This window comes from Pantherophis guttatus, chromosome 18 (genome assembly GCF_059756535.1).
Source record: "Pantherophis guttatus breed Tessera chromosome 18, ASM5975653v1, whole genome shotgun sequence".
NCBI classification, from domain to species: domain Eukaryota; kingdom Metazoa; phylum Chordata; class Lepidosauria; order Squamata; family Colubridae; genus Pantherophis; species Pantherophis guttatus.
Window position 1 is genome coordinate 10,082,501 of NC_142080.1, and position 17,507 is coordinate 10,100,007.

Consider the following 17,507-nt stretch of genomic DNA (forward strand, 5'->3'; position numbering starts at 1 on the left):
TTAAGCTGGTTATTAAGACCAGCTGCCTGCAATTACTGCTGGTTCGAATCTCTCCAAGGCTCAAGGTTGACTCAGCCTTCCATCCTTTCTAAGGTAGGTGAAATGAGGACCCAGTTTGTGGGGGCAATAAGCTGACTTTGTATAAATATACAAAAGGATGAAGGCTATTGCTGAGCACATTGTAAGCCGCCCTGAGTCTCCGGAGAAGGGCAGCATATAAATCAAATTGAAAAAAAAATTATTATAAAAATCTTCTGTATTACAATCTTTATCCTATCTAGAATGTATTTGCATATAAGAAAACCAATTCCTCTTTAAACCTTGTTCCTCCAATTCTTGCTTCGCTTTAAGTTCACCCTTTTCATTCAATAGTTCACTATATCTAACGATTTGTTCCCTTCTAAATATTATTGAATATGAAAATGCTTCAATCGTTGATAACCAGACTGGAATTTTTAAATAGTGTTGTTTTTTAATCTTCTCCGAGTTTAATAACAAGGCCTCACGTATATAATGTCTGTCAACTTGCAAAGCTTTCAAGTTGCCATGAGCAGGAGGGAGGGAGAACTGATAGATCTGATTGATTTCCCTAACTGAAGTGAATTCCATACATTCTTCCTGACCGCAATCAGAAGGAGGGTGTTAGGTTTCACAGCCAGCCAAAGTGGTTAATTGGAGAATGTGATTTATGACACAGCCAGAGAGGAGGGGAGAGACAGGGTCATAGGGGAACGTAAATCTACGTGGGATCAGTCCTAACTACATCCAACTATTGCCGGAATGTTGCTCCTAATAAATGACTATATTTCCTTTGAAGTTTGGATCATGGCTCATGAATTAATTAGGGCATCTTTTGGAAACTTGACAATGTCTTCTAAAGTACCCCTGTGTTTTTGTTCCCTTGTACCATAAAAAAGCTTGCCATCCCAACAACAAGTCATGTCCTTCTAAAGTCACTAATCTTGCGTTTCTTAGCAGTACCCATTCTTTAATCCACATCAAACTTGTCGCTTGGTAATAAAGTTCCCAATTAGGCAAACCAAAACCTTTTATTCTGGCATCTTGCAAGAGTTTCAATGTTATCCTCGCCTTTTTACCCTGCCAAATATATTTTAACATTATTTTGTTCAAATCTCCAAAATAATCTTTTTCTCAATCTAATTGGAATTGTCTGGAACAAATATAGAATTCTAGGTAGTATATTCATTTTCATTGTCGATATTCTGGAATGTCAAACAACAGCCCCCCCCCACACACACACAACACACACAACACACACACAAAGATTCCCTCCCATCCTCTGTGCATCCACCCACCCATTTTTCCTTTTCAGCGGCTCTGATGAGCTCCGATCCTACCTACCGATTGTCAGAATGTCGCCGGCGTTCTGTGACGTCACAGAAGTTCATCCAATGGGGCGAGAGGTCTAATAATTGTTATGTATAGATACGCACGGGATTCCAAAATTTGCTTTTGTTATTTTCCGGATCAAATTTAAGCTTCTTTTTCTTCTCTCTCTCCCCCCACCCCCTTCCAGAGATATCTTACCTGGTGCCAAATGTGATTATACCGTACAGGTGCAATTGAGGTAAGAAAAGAATTTTAATTTAAAAGAAGGTTTGAAAAAAAGCAGCAAAATATTTGCTGCGGCTATAAGTGGGCAGGAGAGATCTTGACTCGTCCGTCACCAAGGGACCTTGGAGGTCTTCTAGTCCAACCCCACCCGCCCAAGGCAGGATACTATGAGCCACGGCAGCCTTCCCTTCCCTTCCCTTCCTTCCTTCCTTCCATCTATCCTTCCAATTTCCATCCTTCCTTCCTTCCGTCCCTCCCTCCCTTCCATCCCTCCATCCATCCATCCAATTTCCTTCCTTTTCATTTCCTCCCTCCCTCCCTTTCCTTCCTTCCTTTCCTTCCTTCCTTTCTTCCTCCCATCCATCCATCCTTCCAATTTTCTTCCTTTCCATTTCCTTCCTTCCTTCCTTCCCTCCCTCCCTCCCTTTCTTTCCTTCCTTCCTTCCTTCCTTCCTTCCTTCCTTCCTTCCTTCCCTTCCCTTCCCTTCCCTTCCCTTCCTTCCATCCATCCATCCATCCATCCAATTTCCTTCCTTTTCATTTCTTTCCCTCCCTCCCTTTCTTCCGTTCTTCCTTCCTTTCCTTTCTTCCTTTCTTCCTTTCCTTTCCATCCCTTCCCTTTCCTTCCTTCCATCCATCCATCCTTCCAATTTCCTTCCTTTTCATTTCCTTCCTTTCCTCCCTCCCTCCCTCTGTCCCCTCCCAGTGGTTAGAATTAGTATTGCCGGCTAATTCTTGCTCTGTGCTATCTCTCAGGGAGCCCTTCTTGCTTAAAACTTAGTTCAGTTTCTATCGTTTGCTACATATTGACAATTTGGCCATTTCCACATTTGTCTGATTTTAGTCCCTAACATTGTTTGCCAAGTGTATGTTTTCGCCAGCGGTGGGTTTCACATTATGTTACTACCGGTTCGCCGAGCATGCACATGCTCGCTTCGTGTGCACGCGCGCGCCCGGGTCCCACACGCATCTGCCTTCCGTGCATGCGCCTGGACTCAAAAACGTGCCTCAATAGGTTGGCATAGAGCCGGGGTGGCTGGGAGGGCTGCTACCGGTTCGGGAGAACTGGTCCGAACCGGCTGAATGCCACCTCTCGTTTTCACATGTTGTGCTAGGTTTGTTGTGCTGTTACTGGTCAATGCCTCCTTCATGGATTTCAGCTATAGAATCTGGGATTCTTCGGTTCCATTTCCTTCCCCTTCACTCTTCTGGCTTTGTCTTTATCTCTTTGGCAGGTTTTGTTTATGTGAAACCAGCTGCCCGCAAGAAGATTACTTCCCTCCCAATTTGTTCGTGAAAATCAATGGGAAGCTTTGCCCTTTGCCCGTGAGTAGACCTCCGCTCTCCCCTCCCTTGTTTCCCCACGCTTGAAAGTAAAACAGTTGGATGATTGAGGCAGCCCCCAACTCGGTGGCTCCCTGTTTGGAATTCAACCTGCCCTCAAGATGGCTGGGAATGGGCAGCCTTCCTTGGTGGGCCCTCTCTCTCTCGGTTGTGGTGGGGAAGAGAGATTGTCCAGGTAGCCATGGAGTTGGGTCCTCTCTCACCTCTGAGCGGTCCTGGGTGCTCTCTGAGCTTGCTGGAGGAGGAGGAGAAGGAAGAAGGGGAAGGAAAAAGGAGAAGGAGAAGGAAGAAGAAGGAAGGGGAAGGAAGAAGAAAGAAGGGGAAGGAAGAAGGAAGAAGGAGAAGGAAGAAGAAGGAAGGGGAAGGAAGAAGAAAGAAGGGGAAGGAAGAAGGGAGAAGGGGAAGGAAGAAAGAGAAGGAGAAGGAAGAAGAAGGAAGGGGAAGGAAGAAGAAAGAAGGGGAAGGAAGAAGGAGAAGGAAGAAGAAGGAAGGGGAAGGAAGAAGAAAGAAGGGGAAGGGAGAAGGAAGGAAGAAGGAGAAGGAAGAAGTTGAAGAAGGGGAAGGAGAAGGAAGAAGAAAGAAGGGGAAGGAAGAAGGAGAAGGAAGAATTTTTAATTTTTTTTTAAAATCGATTTTTATCTAGCCTGGTTTATGGCTTAACGTAGGCTTTGAACCCAGCCCATGTTGGTTTATCAAACAACCCATACTGAAGCAAACCGTATCCTGCCTGCCTGTGTCTTGTGATGATGGTGAGCGTGGCCGACCGTAGGCCTGACGGGTGCTGTTTTTCTTCTGCCGATGCAGGGTTACCTCCCTCCCACCAAAAACGGCGCGGAACCCAAGCGTCCGAGTCGACCGATCAACATCACGCCTTTGGTGCGCCTTTCGGCCACGGTCCCCAACACCATTGTGGTCAACTGGTCATCTGAGTTTGGCAGGGTAAGAGGGGCTCCGAAGCGGTATTGCCGATGGAGGCAGCGACATAATTGTGCCGAAAAGGTTAGCCATCCCTGGTATAGGGTTTCCTTGCAAGAAGACCTCCAAGGCACCTCCCAACTCGGTTATTCCATTCTAAAACCCTGCTTTAAATGAGTAAAGAAACTAGCCAACATATGACAATCAGAACGAAGTCTCCTGCTTAAGCAAATAAAATGTCAGGCTTCGATGCTGTCTCAAAATAAATGAACTTCCAAACTGCCAGTCTTTAAGGAAATTTTCTCTTTATTCGAGCACAGCAACCGTACTGTACCTTGGTAGTACAGGGGTTTAAGGCACCCTGTTATTAAGCTGGTTATTAAGACCAGCTGCCTGCAATTACTGCAAGTTCGAATCTCCCCAGGCTCAAGGTTGACTCAGCCTTCCATCCTTTCTAAGGTAGGTGAAATGAGGACCCAGTTTGTGGGGGCAATAAGCTGACTTTGTATAAATATACAAAAGTATGAAGGCTATTGCTTAACGCATTGGAAGCCGCCCTGAGTCTCCGGAGAAGGGCGGCATATAAATCAAATTAAAAAAAAAAAACCGGATCGTGGCTCTTCGCGGTCAATACTGACCTTTGCCCCCCAATCCCTCCCTTTCCGATCCCCAATTCTCTGCTTCTCATTGGCTATCTTCCAAGTCACTCTCCTGATTCCTTTTCCTGTCAGTTCACAGGAATGTTCCCCCCCCCTCCTCATCTCCAAGGAGACCGAATCTTCAAATTCGGATTTAGCAGGCAAAAGTTCAGGCTTCATCCTCCCTTTTCTAGGTCAGCGCTGAGACGCTGACATCCGGCCCCTCTCCCTTCACTCTCCCAGTGAGGCCTGCGCGAGACAAACAACAAGTTTAGTACCTTACCCCGTCCGAGGGTGTGTCCCACCCCCTCCCGGCTTGTCCGGGTGATCTGCATGGAATTTAGCTATAAGGCGGTCAGCTTGAATGTTTCTGCTCTTCACCCAGGAAGCTTCTGACAAGGGGTAACTCTTCCACTGACACGCTGACATAGAACATATTTATAAATGTAAGTCAGAGCCCATCTCCTTCAATATATCTCTTCCTCTCCATGACCTAGCATATTTTTCGGAGTATAAGACGCACCTTTTCCCCCCCTAAAAAGGGGGTGAAAATTTAGGTGCGTCTTATACACCGAATGTAGGCCCCCACCCTTTGGCCTCTGCCTCCCAGCAGTTTACCTCCTTGCAAGCAAGCAGCAAGAAGAAACAGCTCCTTTCAGCTTCAGCACAGCCTAATTAGCACAAGTTGATTGGATCGGCCTCCCGACTCTCAGCTGTTTTGCTCTCAGCTGTTTTGCCCGGGCCTTTGCTGCTGGCTGCAAGGAGGTAAATTGCTGGGAGCAGATTTTTTTTTTTTCTCTCCTTGTGCTAATCAAGCTATGCTGAAAACAAAACTGAAAGTAAAGCAGGCTGTTTGCTGTTTGCTGCATGGAGGCAAAATTGCTGGGAGGCAGAGGGAGATTTCTTTTTCTTCTTTTCCTCACCAAAAAAAGGTCTTATAGTCTGGTGCTTCTTATGCTCCGAAAAATACGGTAATCCTGCTTTTGCTCTCTCTCTCTCTCTAGAATTACTCCCTCTCTGTTTACCTGGTGAAGCAGTTGACTTCGGTAACGTTGCTGCAGAAGCTGAGGGCCAAGGGCATCCGGAACCCCGACCACTCCCGAGCCCTGAGTGAGTCCCCCGGTTCTTTTGACGTCTCTCCCAGCAGCCCCCAGGGTCTGGCAAGCAGCTGCCCTCACAACTTGCCTGGGATTGTCTTGAAAATGACAGACCCGAACGCAGGGCACCATCTAACAAAATGAAATTCAGTGGTGGGGGAAAAAAAAAAGTAAGGTTCTACATTTAGGCAAGGAAAACCAAAATGCCCAGGTAGAGCATAGGTCGGGTGTCTTCAAAATCGAAGACCTGGGGACTTCAATTCCCAGAATTCCTCAAGCAGCCATGTTGGCTTGAGGAATTCTGGGAGTTGAAGTCCACAAGTGGCCAAGTTTGCAGACTCCTGGCGTAGGTGGTATCCTATGTAGTAGTAATTGTGGGAGTCCTAGTGGACAGTCACTTAAGTATCAGACAGCCATGTGCAGCAGCTGCCAAAACAGCCAACACAATCTTGGCTGCATTAACAGAAGGATAGAATCAATGGGTCTCCAGCTTGAGTGGGTTGGACTAGAAGACCTCTAAGGTCCCTTCCCGTCCTATCCTATCCTATCCTATCCTATCCTATCCTATTTATTGGTTCGATTTATATGCTGCCCTTTTCCGGAGACTCAGGGCGGCTTACAATGCGTTAAGCAACAGCCTTCATACTTTTGTATCCTATCCTATCCTATCCTATCCTATCCTATCCTATCCTATCCTATCCTATCCATTTATTTATTTATTGGTTCGATTTATATGCCACCCTTTTCCAGAGACTCAGGGCGGCTTACAATGCGTTAAGCAATAGCTTTCATACTTTTGTATCCTATCCTATCCTATCCTATCCTATCCTATCCTATCCTATCCTATCCTAATCCTATCCTATCCTATCCTATCCTATCCTATCCTATCCTATCCTATCCTTAATGCTAACTCTAATTCTAATTCTAATAATTATATTCTACTTTGGAAAGAGTGCAGAGAAGAGCAACCAAGAGGATTAGGGGACTGGAGGCTAAAACATATGAAGAACGGTTGCAGGAACTGGGTATGTCTAGTTTGATGAAAAGAAGGACCAGGGGAAACAGGATAGCAGTCTTCCAATATCTCAGGGGCTGCCCCAAAGAAGAGGGAGTCAAGCTATTCTCCAAAGCACCAGAAGGCAGGACAAGAAGCAACGGGTGGAAAGTAATCAAGGAGAGAAGCAATTTAGAAATAAAGAGAAATTTCCTGACAGTGAGGACAATCAACCAGTGGAACAACTTGCCACCAGAAGTTGTGGATGCTCCCAACACTGGAAATTTTTAAGAAAAGACTGGCCAGCCACCTGTCTGAAATGGTAGAGGGTCCCTTGCCTGAGCAGGGGGTTGGACTAGAAGACCTCCAAGGTCCCTTCCGACTCTGGTATTCTGTATTTCTGTATGATTTGTACCATTGCAGGAATGGGTGCGGCAGTTTGTACTTTCCCAATTTGGAACAGAACAATCCTTCGTTTTACTCCGGTTGGGCCTTTCGTTCCGTATTTCTTTCGTGTGCATTTACAAGCAGTGGGAATTCAAAATAAGCCTTTAGTTACCTTGTTAAATTAGTGTGTGTCGAATGCTAGAATTCTGAAGCTAGGCATACTTTTACCGAGGAAACTCTTTTTTTTTTTTTTTTTTTTTTTTTTAATTTGATTTATATGCCGCCCTTCTCCGGAGACTCAGGGCGGCTTACAGTGCGTTAAGCAATAGCCTTCATACTTTTGTATATTTATACAAAGTCAGCTTATTGCCCCCACAAACTGGGTCCTCATTTAACCTACCTTAGAAAGGATGGAAGGCTGAGTCAACCTTGAGCCTTGGAGAGATTCGAACCAGCAGTAAATTGCAGGCAGCTGTGTTAATAACAGGGTGCTTTAAACCACTGTAGTACCAAGGCTCTTTTAAAACATGAGAAATAACTCATGGCGGAGAATGGGGGCCACATTGGATGGAAGCAAATGTTACTTTTATAGCCCCTGGGCCAAAACAAAGAGTTCAGGTAATCCTCGACTTAACAACAGTTTGTTTAGTGACTGTTCAAAGTTACAACGGCCCTGAAAAAAGTGACTTAAGGCTGTTTTTCACACTTAACGACCGTTTCAGCAGCCCCATGATCATGTGATCGCTACTCAGATGCTTGGCAACTGGTTCATATTTACGACCATTGCTATGTCCCAACATCATGTGACCTTTTGTGGCTTTTTGACAAGCAAAATCAATGGGGGAGCCAGATTCACTTAACAACCATGTTATTAACTTAACATGTGGCTAGAAAGGTCATAACATGGGGCAAAACTCCCTTAACCAATGTCTCGCTTAGCAACAGAAATTTGGGGCTCAATTGTCGTAAGTCAAGGACTACTATTTCTCTCTCTCTCTCCCTCTCTCTCTCTCTCTCTCTCTCTCTCTATATATATATATATATATCTTATCTATCGTACCTATTTAATCTATTTTATTTATCTATCTTTATATCTATCTATTTTATTTATCATATCTGTCTTATCTATCTGATCTATATCTTATCTAATCTATATCTAATTTATCTAATCTATTTTATTTAATCTAATCTATTTTATCTATCTTACCTATCTTATCTATCTATATCTATTTTATCTATCTAATCTATTTTATCTATCTCCTCTATATATAGATCCTCTATCTATCTAATCTAATCTATCTATTTTATCTATCTTTATCTCTATATCTATCTATCTTATTTATCTATTTTATCTATCTAATCTATCTATCTCCTCTCTCTATATATAGATCCTCTATCTATCTATCTATCTATCTATCTATCTATCTATCTATCTATCTATCTAATCCAATCCAATCCAATCCAATCCAATCCAATCCAATCCAATCCAATCTATTTTATCTATCTTTATCTCTATATCTTTTTTTTTTCTGTAAGCCGCCCAGAGTCTCTAGGGAGTTGGGCGGCATAGAAATGCGACTAGTTAGTTAGTAAGTAAGTAAGTAACTAAGTAAGTAAGTAAGTAAGTAAATAAATAATTAAATTATCTATCTATCTATCTATCTATCTATCTATCTATCTATCTATCTATCTATCTGTCATCCCTCCTTTTAACATTCCTATATTATTGTGTGTTTTTTTTAAATCTAGGTAAAATGTGAATACATGCCGTAAGTCCATGTATGTTACTCCATACAGTAAATTAACTCTCTTCTGTGTATTATTTGTACTTAGGGTTTTAAAAAGCTTTTTTGTTTTCCTCCCCTGCAGTCAAAGAAAAGCTGACAGCCGATCCTGACAGTGAAATTGCCACCACCAGTTTGCGAGTGTCACTCATGTGTCCGGTAATGTTTGCTAACAATGCTCCCTATTAGTCTTTTTAATATTTGGGGGGGAACAAAATCTGATCTGCTTAATACCAAGAGAAACCCCGTAAAACTATCCATCTGTATTTACAGATGGATAGTTTTCCACCCCTGAAACCTTAGACAAAGGTAATCCTCTATTTAAAACTCGACCTCACATGATTTTATAACCTTTTTTGTGTGGTGGTTGTTAAAAGAACGCAGCAGTCATAAAAACAGCCACTCCCGTCGTTAAGCGAACCCCGCAGAGTCCTTAAGCGAACCGATGGCTTGTTGTGGGCGCTGCTTTGCAAATCGCTGGAAGTAAACCCAGGCAGTCCTCGACTTACGACCACAATGGAGCCCAAAAGTTATGTCGCTAAGCGAGACGTTTGTTAAAGTGATAATTTTTTTTTACCCCTTTTTGCAACTTTTCTGGCCACGTTTCTTAAGTGAATCACCGCCGTTGTTAAATTAGTCACGCGGTTGTTCAGTGAATCTGGTTCCCCCCCTCCCCCCATTGACTTTGCTTGTCGTAAGGTCGCAAAAAGGGGATCACGTGACCCCCTGGGACGCTGCCATTGTCGTAAATACGAGTCAGTTGCCAAGCTTCTGGATGTAAATCACGGGACTACGGGGATGCTGCCGCAGTCCCAAGTCGCTTCTTTTTTCCCTGCTGTTGTAACTTTGAATGGTCACTAAGCGAACTGTCGTAAGCCGAGGACTCTCTGAACCGGGTTTTAGCAACACTTGTCTAAATGCAGTCACCTGACTGCAGGATGCTGCCCACGGCCATAAACCCTCTGGAATGGGCTGCCCACCGGCCTCAGGATAGTCCTGGACCTCCTCTCCTTCCGCCGCGAATTGAAGACGTGGCTTTTCCACCAAAGGGGCTGAATGACTTCAAACAATTTTCAATAATTTTTAATTGATTTTAATTTAATTTTAAATTGATTTTAATCGGTTTAGGTAATTCTTTGTTTTGTTTGGTAAGCCGCCCTGAGTCCTACAGGAGAAGGGCGGCATATAAATTACATCAATAAATAAAATTAAATTAAATTAAATAAATTGTGTGATTTATAACTGGGATGTCGGAAACACGTGGCTAATCCCCCATAGCTATTTTATACGACAAATGTGGCAAACCCTTTTCCATTGCTGTTCCTTTCCATTTTACTATTTTAATGACTACGAGCCTCACAGTTTTATGGATTGTTCTTTTACCGTATAGTTAGGCCAGTGATGGCTAACCTTTTTGCTATCGCGGGACAAAAGCGGGGGGGGGTGTCGCGTACGCGCGTGCCCACACCCATAATTCAATGCCCCCCTGCACCCCCCTCATGCATGCGCCCCCCGTGCCCCGTTTTGGGTCTAGCAGGCCTATTTGAAGCCTCCAGAGGGCAAAAACGGCCTCCCCCACCCCTCCGGAGGCAGGAAACGTCCCTGTCAAGTTTCCGAAAGATGCCCTAATTAATTCATGAGCCATGAGCCAAACTTCAAAAGAAATATATACATTTATTAGGAGCAACATTCCGGCAATACTCGGATGCAGTTAGGACTGATCCTACGTAGATTTACGTTCCCCTTTGCAAGTTGACAGTCCCGTTTCCCAACTTCCGGTGGGCCCAGAAGACCCGCTTTTTGCCCTCCCCAGGTTCCAGAAGCTTTCCTAGAGGCTGGGGAGGGCAAAAACAGCCTCCCCCATCTCCCCCGGAGGCCGAAAACGCCCTCCCAGAGCCTCCACGGGAGCCCTGTACTTATCTGGCGTCCAAAACGGGCCACATGGAGACTCCTGGGAAGGGAGGCGTGGGCGGGGCCAGCCGAAAACCAGCCAGCTGGTGCACTTATGCGCACTGGAGTTGAGCTAGGGCAACGGCTCACATGCCCGAAGGTATGGCTCCATAGGTCCACCATCACGGAGTTAGGCCATGTGTAACTGGCAGACTGGATTTTAATACAGATTTTATCTCTCGTCTGTGGAAATGCTCCGTCGTCCAAGGACACAGTTGTCCCAAAGGTGCTTGGGTTTTTTTTCCCAAGAGGCCACTGGACTTTCTGGCTTTTTTTTCTTTTTGAAGACGTTTCGCTTCTCATCCCAGAAGCTTCTTTAGCTCTGACTGGATGGTGGGGAATGGAAACATCCCCCGCCCCCCGCCCTTCGCTAAACCGGAGGTGGACATGGCCAGCGCAGGACGCATCCGGCCCGCGAGTTTGACACCCCTGTTCTAGAATTTTTAACTGGATATTCACGGAGTGTTTTTATTTGTTCTGGTCTCTGATTGTAATAAACCTGATTTATTATTTATTTATTTATTTATTTTTTCATATTTGTATACCGCCCTACTCCTGAAGGACTCAGGGCGGTGAACAGCCATAAATAAATACAAAGACATATAGAAGTTAAAAACTATTAAAAAACAGATTAAGTAATTTAGGCTCAAAGATTAAAACATCCAAATTTATCTAAAAGAGATCTAAAACCCGATTTAAAAGCCAATTTAAAAGGGAGAGTTAGGCCAGACCAGCCTGTTGGAATAGAAACGTTTTCAGGGCACGGCGGAAGATGCGTAAGTCTTGGATCCTTCGTAACTCCGGGGGGAGCCCGTTCCAGATGGCAGGTGCCCCCACAGAGAAGGCTCTCCCTCTGGGGGCCGTCAGTCGACATTGTTTGGCCGCCGGCACCCCGAGGAGTCCCTCTCTATGGGAGCGAACTGGTCGGTGAGAGGCTGTTGGTGGCAGGAGGCGGTCTCGTAGGTACCCTGGTCCTGAGCCATGGAGCGCTCTATCTTTAACCAAAACCTTGAAGCGCACCCGGAAGACCACCGGGAGCCAGTGTAGCTCGCGCAGGAGGGGGGTCACATGAGAGCGCCACATTGCTCCCGTCATTTGATTTTGAATTGGAACGTCTGGGGGTGGGGGGTGTTCCCAGTTCTTGAGGGACAGCGAGGTGCATGCAGAACGTTGGAATCGGGTGTGGGTGAGGATGCCGTGTTGGGAGGGGATTGCCGGGGGTGTCTCAGTCCTTTCTAACCCTTACCACCCCTTTCTCCCCCCCCCCGGTCCAGCTGGGCAAGATGCGGCTGATCGTTCCCTGTCGTGCCTTTACCTGCACCCACCTGCAGTGCTTCGACGCCGCCCTGTACCTGCAGATGAACGAGAAGAAGTCCACCTGGACGTGCCCCGTCTGCGACAAGAAGGCTCCTTACGAAGGCTTGATCATTGATGGGTAATGCTGGGGAGGCCCTGGGCTCCCTCTCCTCGTTGCTGCATTTCAGAAGGCCCTTGGGGGGAGGAAAAGGCCATCTGGGGATCACCTACCTCACGGGTGAAATCCAGCAGGTTCTGACAGGTTCTGGAGAACCGGTAGCGGAAATTTTGAGCAGTTCAGAGAACCGGAAAATGCCACCTCTGTCTGGCCCCAGAGTGGGGTGGGAATGGGGATTTTGCAGTATCCTTCCCGCAGGAATGGGGAGGGAATCGGGATTTTGCAGTATCCTTCCCCTGCCATGCCCACCAAGCCATGCCCACCAAGCCACGCCCACAGAACTGGTAGTAAACAAATTTGGATTTCACCACTGACCCAGCTGCTCCCGATTTTCAAGACGCACCCTTAGGTCTGCCAGTTAAAAATGGGAACAGAGCTCTGCTCCCTTCGTCCATCCTTCCCAGATCCATTTTCACTGGCGGGCCTAGGATGCGTCTTGCCACCAGTGCAGTTTCCAACTCCGGGAACGGAAGCCCACGCATCTCCCAAGTTGCCAAGGTTGAGAAGCTGGGTGTCATCAAAACGATGAATGAGATGAAGCTATTGCAGTGTAATTCGTTAGTTGTTGTTAGTTGCGAAGTGGTGTCCGAGACTTCGAGACCCCATGGACAATGTTCCTCCAGGCCTTCCTGCTCTCTACCATCCTCCGGAGTCCATTTAAGCTCACTCGCCTTCTGCTTCAGTGACTCCGTCCATCCATCTCGTTCTCTGCCGTCCCCTTCTTCTTTTGCCCGTTCCCAGCATTGGTCTCTTCTCCAGGGAGTCCTTCCTTCCTTCTCCTTAGGTGGCCAAAGCATTTGAGTTTCCTCTTCGGGATCTGGCCTTCTGGAGAGCAGCCAGGGTTAATCTCCTCTAGGACTGACCGGTTGGATGGCCTTGCAGCCCAAGGGATTCGCGGGAGTCTTCTCCAGCACCAGAGTTCAAAGGCCTCCATTCTTTGGCCTTCTCAGCCTTCCTTAGGATCCAACTTTCCCAGCCATCCATTGCAACTGGGAAAAACCATCGCCTTGACTATACGCACTTTTGCAGTGTGTATATTTATATATTTATATTTATATGTATTTATATAAAATACCTGCACTTGGCATCATATCACACCTTTGGCTGGGTTCATGCCTACCGTGAAGCCTTAAACCAGGGGTGAGAAACTCAAGGCCCGGGGGCCGGATGTGGCCTGCGGGGTACTTAGATCTGGCCAAGCGTCTTATTGGAAGAATTGGTTGTCTGCAGGTTTATTTAACCCCCGGCTGTCTGTTTGTGTGTGTGTGTGAGACGGGGACAGAACAAGACCAATGATTATCCAACATCTTCTTAAAAACTTTCAGTGTTGGAGCATTCACAACTGCTGGAGGCAAACAGTTAATTAATCCACTGCTTAATTGTTCTCACTGTCAGGAAATTTCTCCTTAGTTCTAAGTTGCTTCTCTCCTTGGTTAGTTTCCACCTGTTGCTTCTTGTCCTGCCCTCAGGTGCTTTGGAGAATAGCTTGACTCCCTCTTCTTTGGGGCAACCCCTGAGATACTGGAACACTGCTATCATTTCACCCCTAGTCCTTCTCTTCATCAGACTAGCACAAAAATTTTCCTCAGACTGTCCCTGCCTCTCCTTCCCCAGGCTGTTCATGGAGATCCTGAACTCCGTTACGGACTGCGATGAGATCCAGTTCATGGAAGACGGTTCCTGGTGCCCCATGAAGCCCAAGAAGGAGAACCAGGAGGTTTGCCAGACATCTTCTTACAATGGACTGGAAGGTAAGGCCAAAGGCTGGGCTTTGAAGCGCTTGGCCGTGGCCCTTGGGCATGAAAGGAGGGGCCTGGCTTTGGGCCGGGCTGGCCGGGCTGTGGTGCCAGGAGCAGAGAGAGGTCTTTGGTGCAAGAAGTCCCAAATCTGGAAGCTTGTCTGTAACAGTTTGCTCCCGTTGTGTACACGGAGGTTCCTCTGCACAACTGTGGTGTTAATTGTTGGAAGCACCTCCTCTTTTTCAGGCAGTCAGTTTTCAGGGCCTTTCAGGATTGGGACAGCTTGTAGGCAGGGAGGAAGGAGGGGCAGAATAACCAAGAGAGGCTAAGCAGTGAACATGAGAGACAGGGCTCAGGCGATGAGCAAGGACCACCCCCTCCTGATCCTCAAGCATGGAGAGTGGAGAGAAGGCGAGAACAGCGCAGACTGACCCGACTACTCGAGAGGAGAGCGCCCCGCTCCTCTTCACAAGGCACACCTGGGGACTGAGACTTAAGGAGACGCTGTGGGGAGGGGAATTTGTCGGGAACAAGCGCTGAATTCCTGGGTTCCTTGCGTTCTTTCTGGATTTCTTGCTTTGCAGCCGTGGTGCTCACAGCATTGGGCTGGACTATTTGCAGCCAGAGGCTGCTTGAGGTGTGTGTGTGGGGGTTTGTCATCACTTTGCTCTGGGACTTACCAGAAACGTGGGAGCATTTGGGGAAATTTGGAGCAATAAAGGGTCGGTTTGAACTGCCAGCTGCCTATGCGACCTCTGTGCCGTGCCCCGGGTCATCACATGAAGTTAAGTTTCTGAGCATTTGTCGTCGTTGTGTCACAGCTTCCCTGTACACAGTAAGTTCGGATGGAAAGCAGCTGCCCGAAAACAAGAAGAAGGTGGAGGTGATCGACCTGACTTTGGACAGCTCTTCAGACGAAGAGGAACCCCCTGCCAAGAAAGTCTGTCCTGTCGCCATTGCTGCCATCCCGTCATCCGCCGGACCAAAAGGGTAGGGGGGGGGGCTCGGAGGGCCTTTCCCTCCTTCTGGCTTGGCTGATTCCTTTTAGCCAGACTTCGTGATGGGAAAGCTCTTGGGACATATGCACGCTGCATGTCTGCAAGCATGCAGGGGTAGGATTCAACCGGTTCAGACCAGTTTCGGCGAACCGGATGTTCATTTTAATCTGGTTTGCCGAACCGGTAGTTACAAGGACTGGATCACCCCGCCCCTCCCAGGAGTCTCCACGCGGCCTGTTTTGGATGCGAGGTAACTGCAGGGACCGCGTGGCTGTTCTGGGAGGGTGAAAATTTAAATTATTGGGGTGTTTTAATCTGTCTGGGCCAAAATGATTTAATTTGATTTTATCTGGTTTTTAAATTTTTTTGTATCTGTGTATTTTATTGTTTGGCTGTTCACCGCCCTGAGTCCTTCGGGAGTAGGGCGGTATACAAATCAAATAAACTAAAATAAAATAAACTAAAAATGAGCCTACCGGAAGTCTAGAAATGGGCCCGTTTCCGGCCTCCGGTGCCCGGGGGAGGCTGTTTTCACCCTCCTGGAGGCCGAAGAAATCCTCTGGAGCCTCAGGAGGGTGAAAATGCCACCCCCCCATCAATAGTGCAGGAGGCCGAGTAACCCACGCCCCCATGGCCACCCCACCCCCCCAGCAACTGGGCAGCGAACCGGTTGTTAAGTTTTTCAATCCCACCCCTGGCTGCAAGGGATCTCTGAGGTCTTATTTATTTATTTATTGGTTCAATTGATATGCCGCCCTTCTTTGGAGACTCAGGGCGGATTACAATGCGTTAAGCAATAGCCTTCATACTTTCGTATATACCTGCTTAGTAGGGCTTTCGGCCCCTTCTAAGCGGTGTTCTTTTTGTTTTTTATACAAAGTCAGCTTATTGCCCCCACAATCCGGGTCCTCATTTTACCTACCTCGGAAGGATGGAAGGCTGAGTCAACCTTGAGCCTGGTGAGATTTGAACTCGCAGTAATTGCAGGCAGCTGGCCGCTAAGTGCTACTTTAACAGCACTTTAGTCCGCTGCGCCACCAAGGCTCTTCCAAGTCCAACCCAAGGCAAGGGTCCTTACTTCATCTGGGACCAAGGGCTGTCCAACCTCTCCTTGAAAGCCTCCAGTGATAGGAGCACTCACAACTTCTGGAGGCAAGCCACGTTGGCTTGGGGGGGGGATTCTGGGAGTTGAAGTCTATCTGACAGGTGCTAAGGTTGAGAAACGCTATTTTGGGGAATAGACCCTCTTCCCCCCCACACTTTCTTTTGTGGGGGTAGCATTGGGATCCGAGGAGCAGGCCAGGGCCTTTGTCACCTCCCTGGCTGTCTCCCCATGGGCCAGGCTGGCAGCAATAAGCGCTGTGGGTCGTTGAGGTTTGGGAGAGGAATTTTCTACTTTTTTTTTTTTTTTAATTTGATTTATATGCCGCCCTTCTCCGGAGACTCAGGGCGGCTTACAATGCGTTAAGCAATAGCCTTCATATTTTTGTATATTTACACAAAGTCAGCTTATTTCCCCCACAAACTGGGTCCTCAATTTACCCACCTTAGAAAGGATAGAAGGCTGAGTCAACCTTGAGCCTGGCGAGATTCAAACCTGCAGTAATTACTTTGGCAGTGAGCTTTGTACTAGAGGGGCTTCCTTTTGTTTTTTTTAAGCTTCTCTTTCTTTCTTTCTTTGGAATGTAATATTCTTTGGAAGACCCAGGCCCTGTCTGGGAGGGTGGTGGTTTGAGAGGCACTTTATCTAGCTCATAATTCCATTATCTGACCACAATTGCTGAAAACTGCCCAAATTCCAAAAGTCAATGAAAACAATGAAAAAGAAAGAAAGAAAGAACGAAACTCTCCATCCAGCTCCTCCTCCCACAGGTTTCTGACCCTCAATCCTCCCCCCCCAAAGAAATAGAATCGACCCCCCCACTCCCCCAAGGCTGCTGCAAATGATCCCTTTCTCCCCCAGAACCCAGATGCCGTTCCGGCTCCACTAACCTTTCCATTCCTTTCAGGGTTTTAAACACAGACCACCAGCCTTCCTCGGTGCTGCGGAGTCCTCCAATGGCTGCGGTGGGCAGCGATTACCTCTCCAGCCTCCCGCTGTCCGACTACCACCCTTCTTATTCGGTCCCTTCGGACATCCAAGGTAAGCGGGACTCAGGTGGGCCCCGAGCTTGGGCTCTCTTCCCTAACTGGGGAGAACCGGAGACGAAAAAGAACAGAGGTTAAGGCTCACTTGTCTTAGCGGTATTGTGACTTCTTGGTCTTTCAGCTTTTCGTGTAAAAACAGCCCTCAAAGGGGCCCAAGGCCCTTGTTTGGTCAGCAAGCTAACATCACATCTATCCTGTGATGTTAGCCAGGGGTGGGATTCTGCCGGTTCGGACCGGTTCGGGTGTACCGGTAGCTCCGACAATCAGCTGAGAGCGAACCGGTTCGCTCCGATGATCAGCTGAGCCCGTCCTGAGCCTGCCCCTGCGCTATACCTACCTTTATTTCTGTTGTTTGAAGCCCAGCTGATCGGCGCGGATCAGCTGTTTTATTCACCGGAGCTGCAGTAGAAGGTGCTGTTTTCAAATGTACTGCATACGCGTAGACTGCCCATTTGGTGCACGTG

General features: G+C 47.1%; 1 protein-coding gene across 5 annotated transcripts in view; it reads left to right on the forward strand.

The window, feature by feature from the left end:
- The window catches only part of PIAS3 (protein inhibitor of activated STAT 3), a 42,790-nt gene that overhangs the window by 19,885 nt on the left and 5,398 nt on the right, over positions 1–17,507 (forward strand). For 4 of the 5 annotated variants that reach the window (XM_060682569.2, XM_060682568.2, XM_087881252.1 and 1 more), the window contains exons 4-12: positions 1,538–1,588; positions 2,811–2,901; positions 3,724–3,858; positions 5,477–5,582; positions 8,820–8,893; positions 11,959–12,119; positions 13,773–13,909; positions 14,719–14,887; positions 16,905–17,038. In XM_060682569.2, the coding sequence (XP_060538552.2) occupies positions 1,538–1,588; positions 2,811–2,901; positions 3,724–3,858; positions 5,477–5,582; positions 8,820–8,893; positions 11,959–12,119; positions 13,773–13,909; positions 14,719–14,887; positions 16,905–17,038 (1,058 nt within the window). Of the gene's footprint in view, positions 1–1,537; positions 1,589–2,810; positions 2,902–3,723; positions 3,859–5,476; positions 5,583–8,819; positions 8,894–11,958; positions 12,124–13,772; positions 13,910–14,718; positions 14,888–16,904; positions 17,039–17,507 lie in introns of those variants that run through there. The other variant, XM_087881253.1, reaches the window with a different exon arrangement.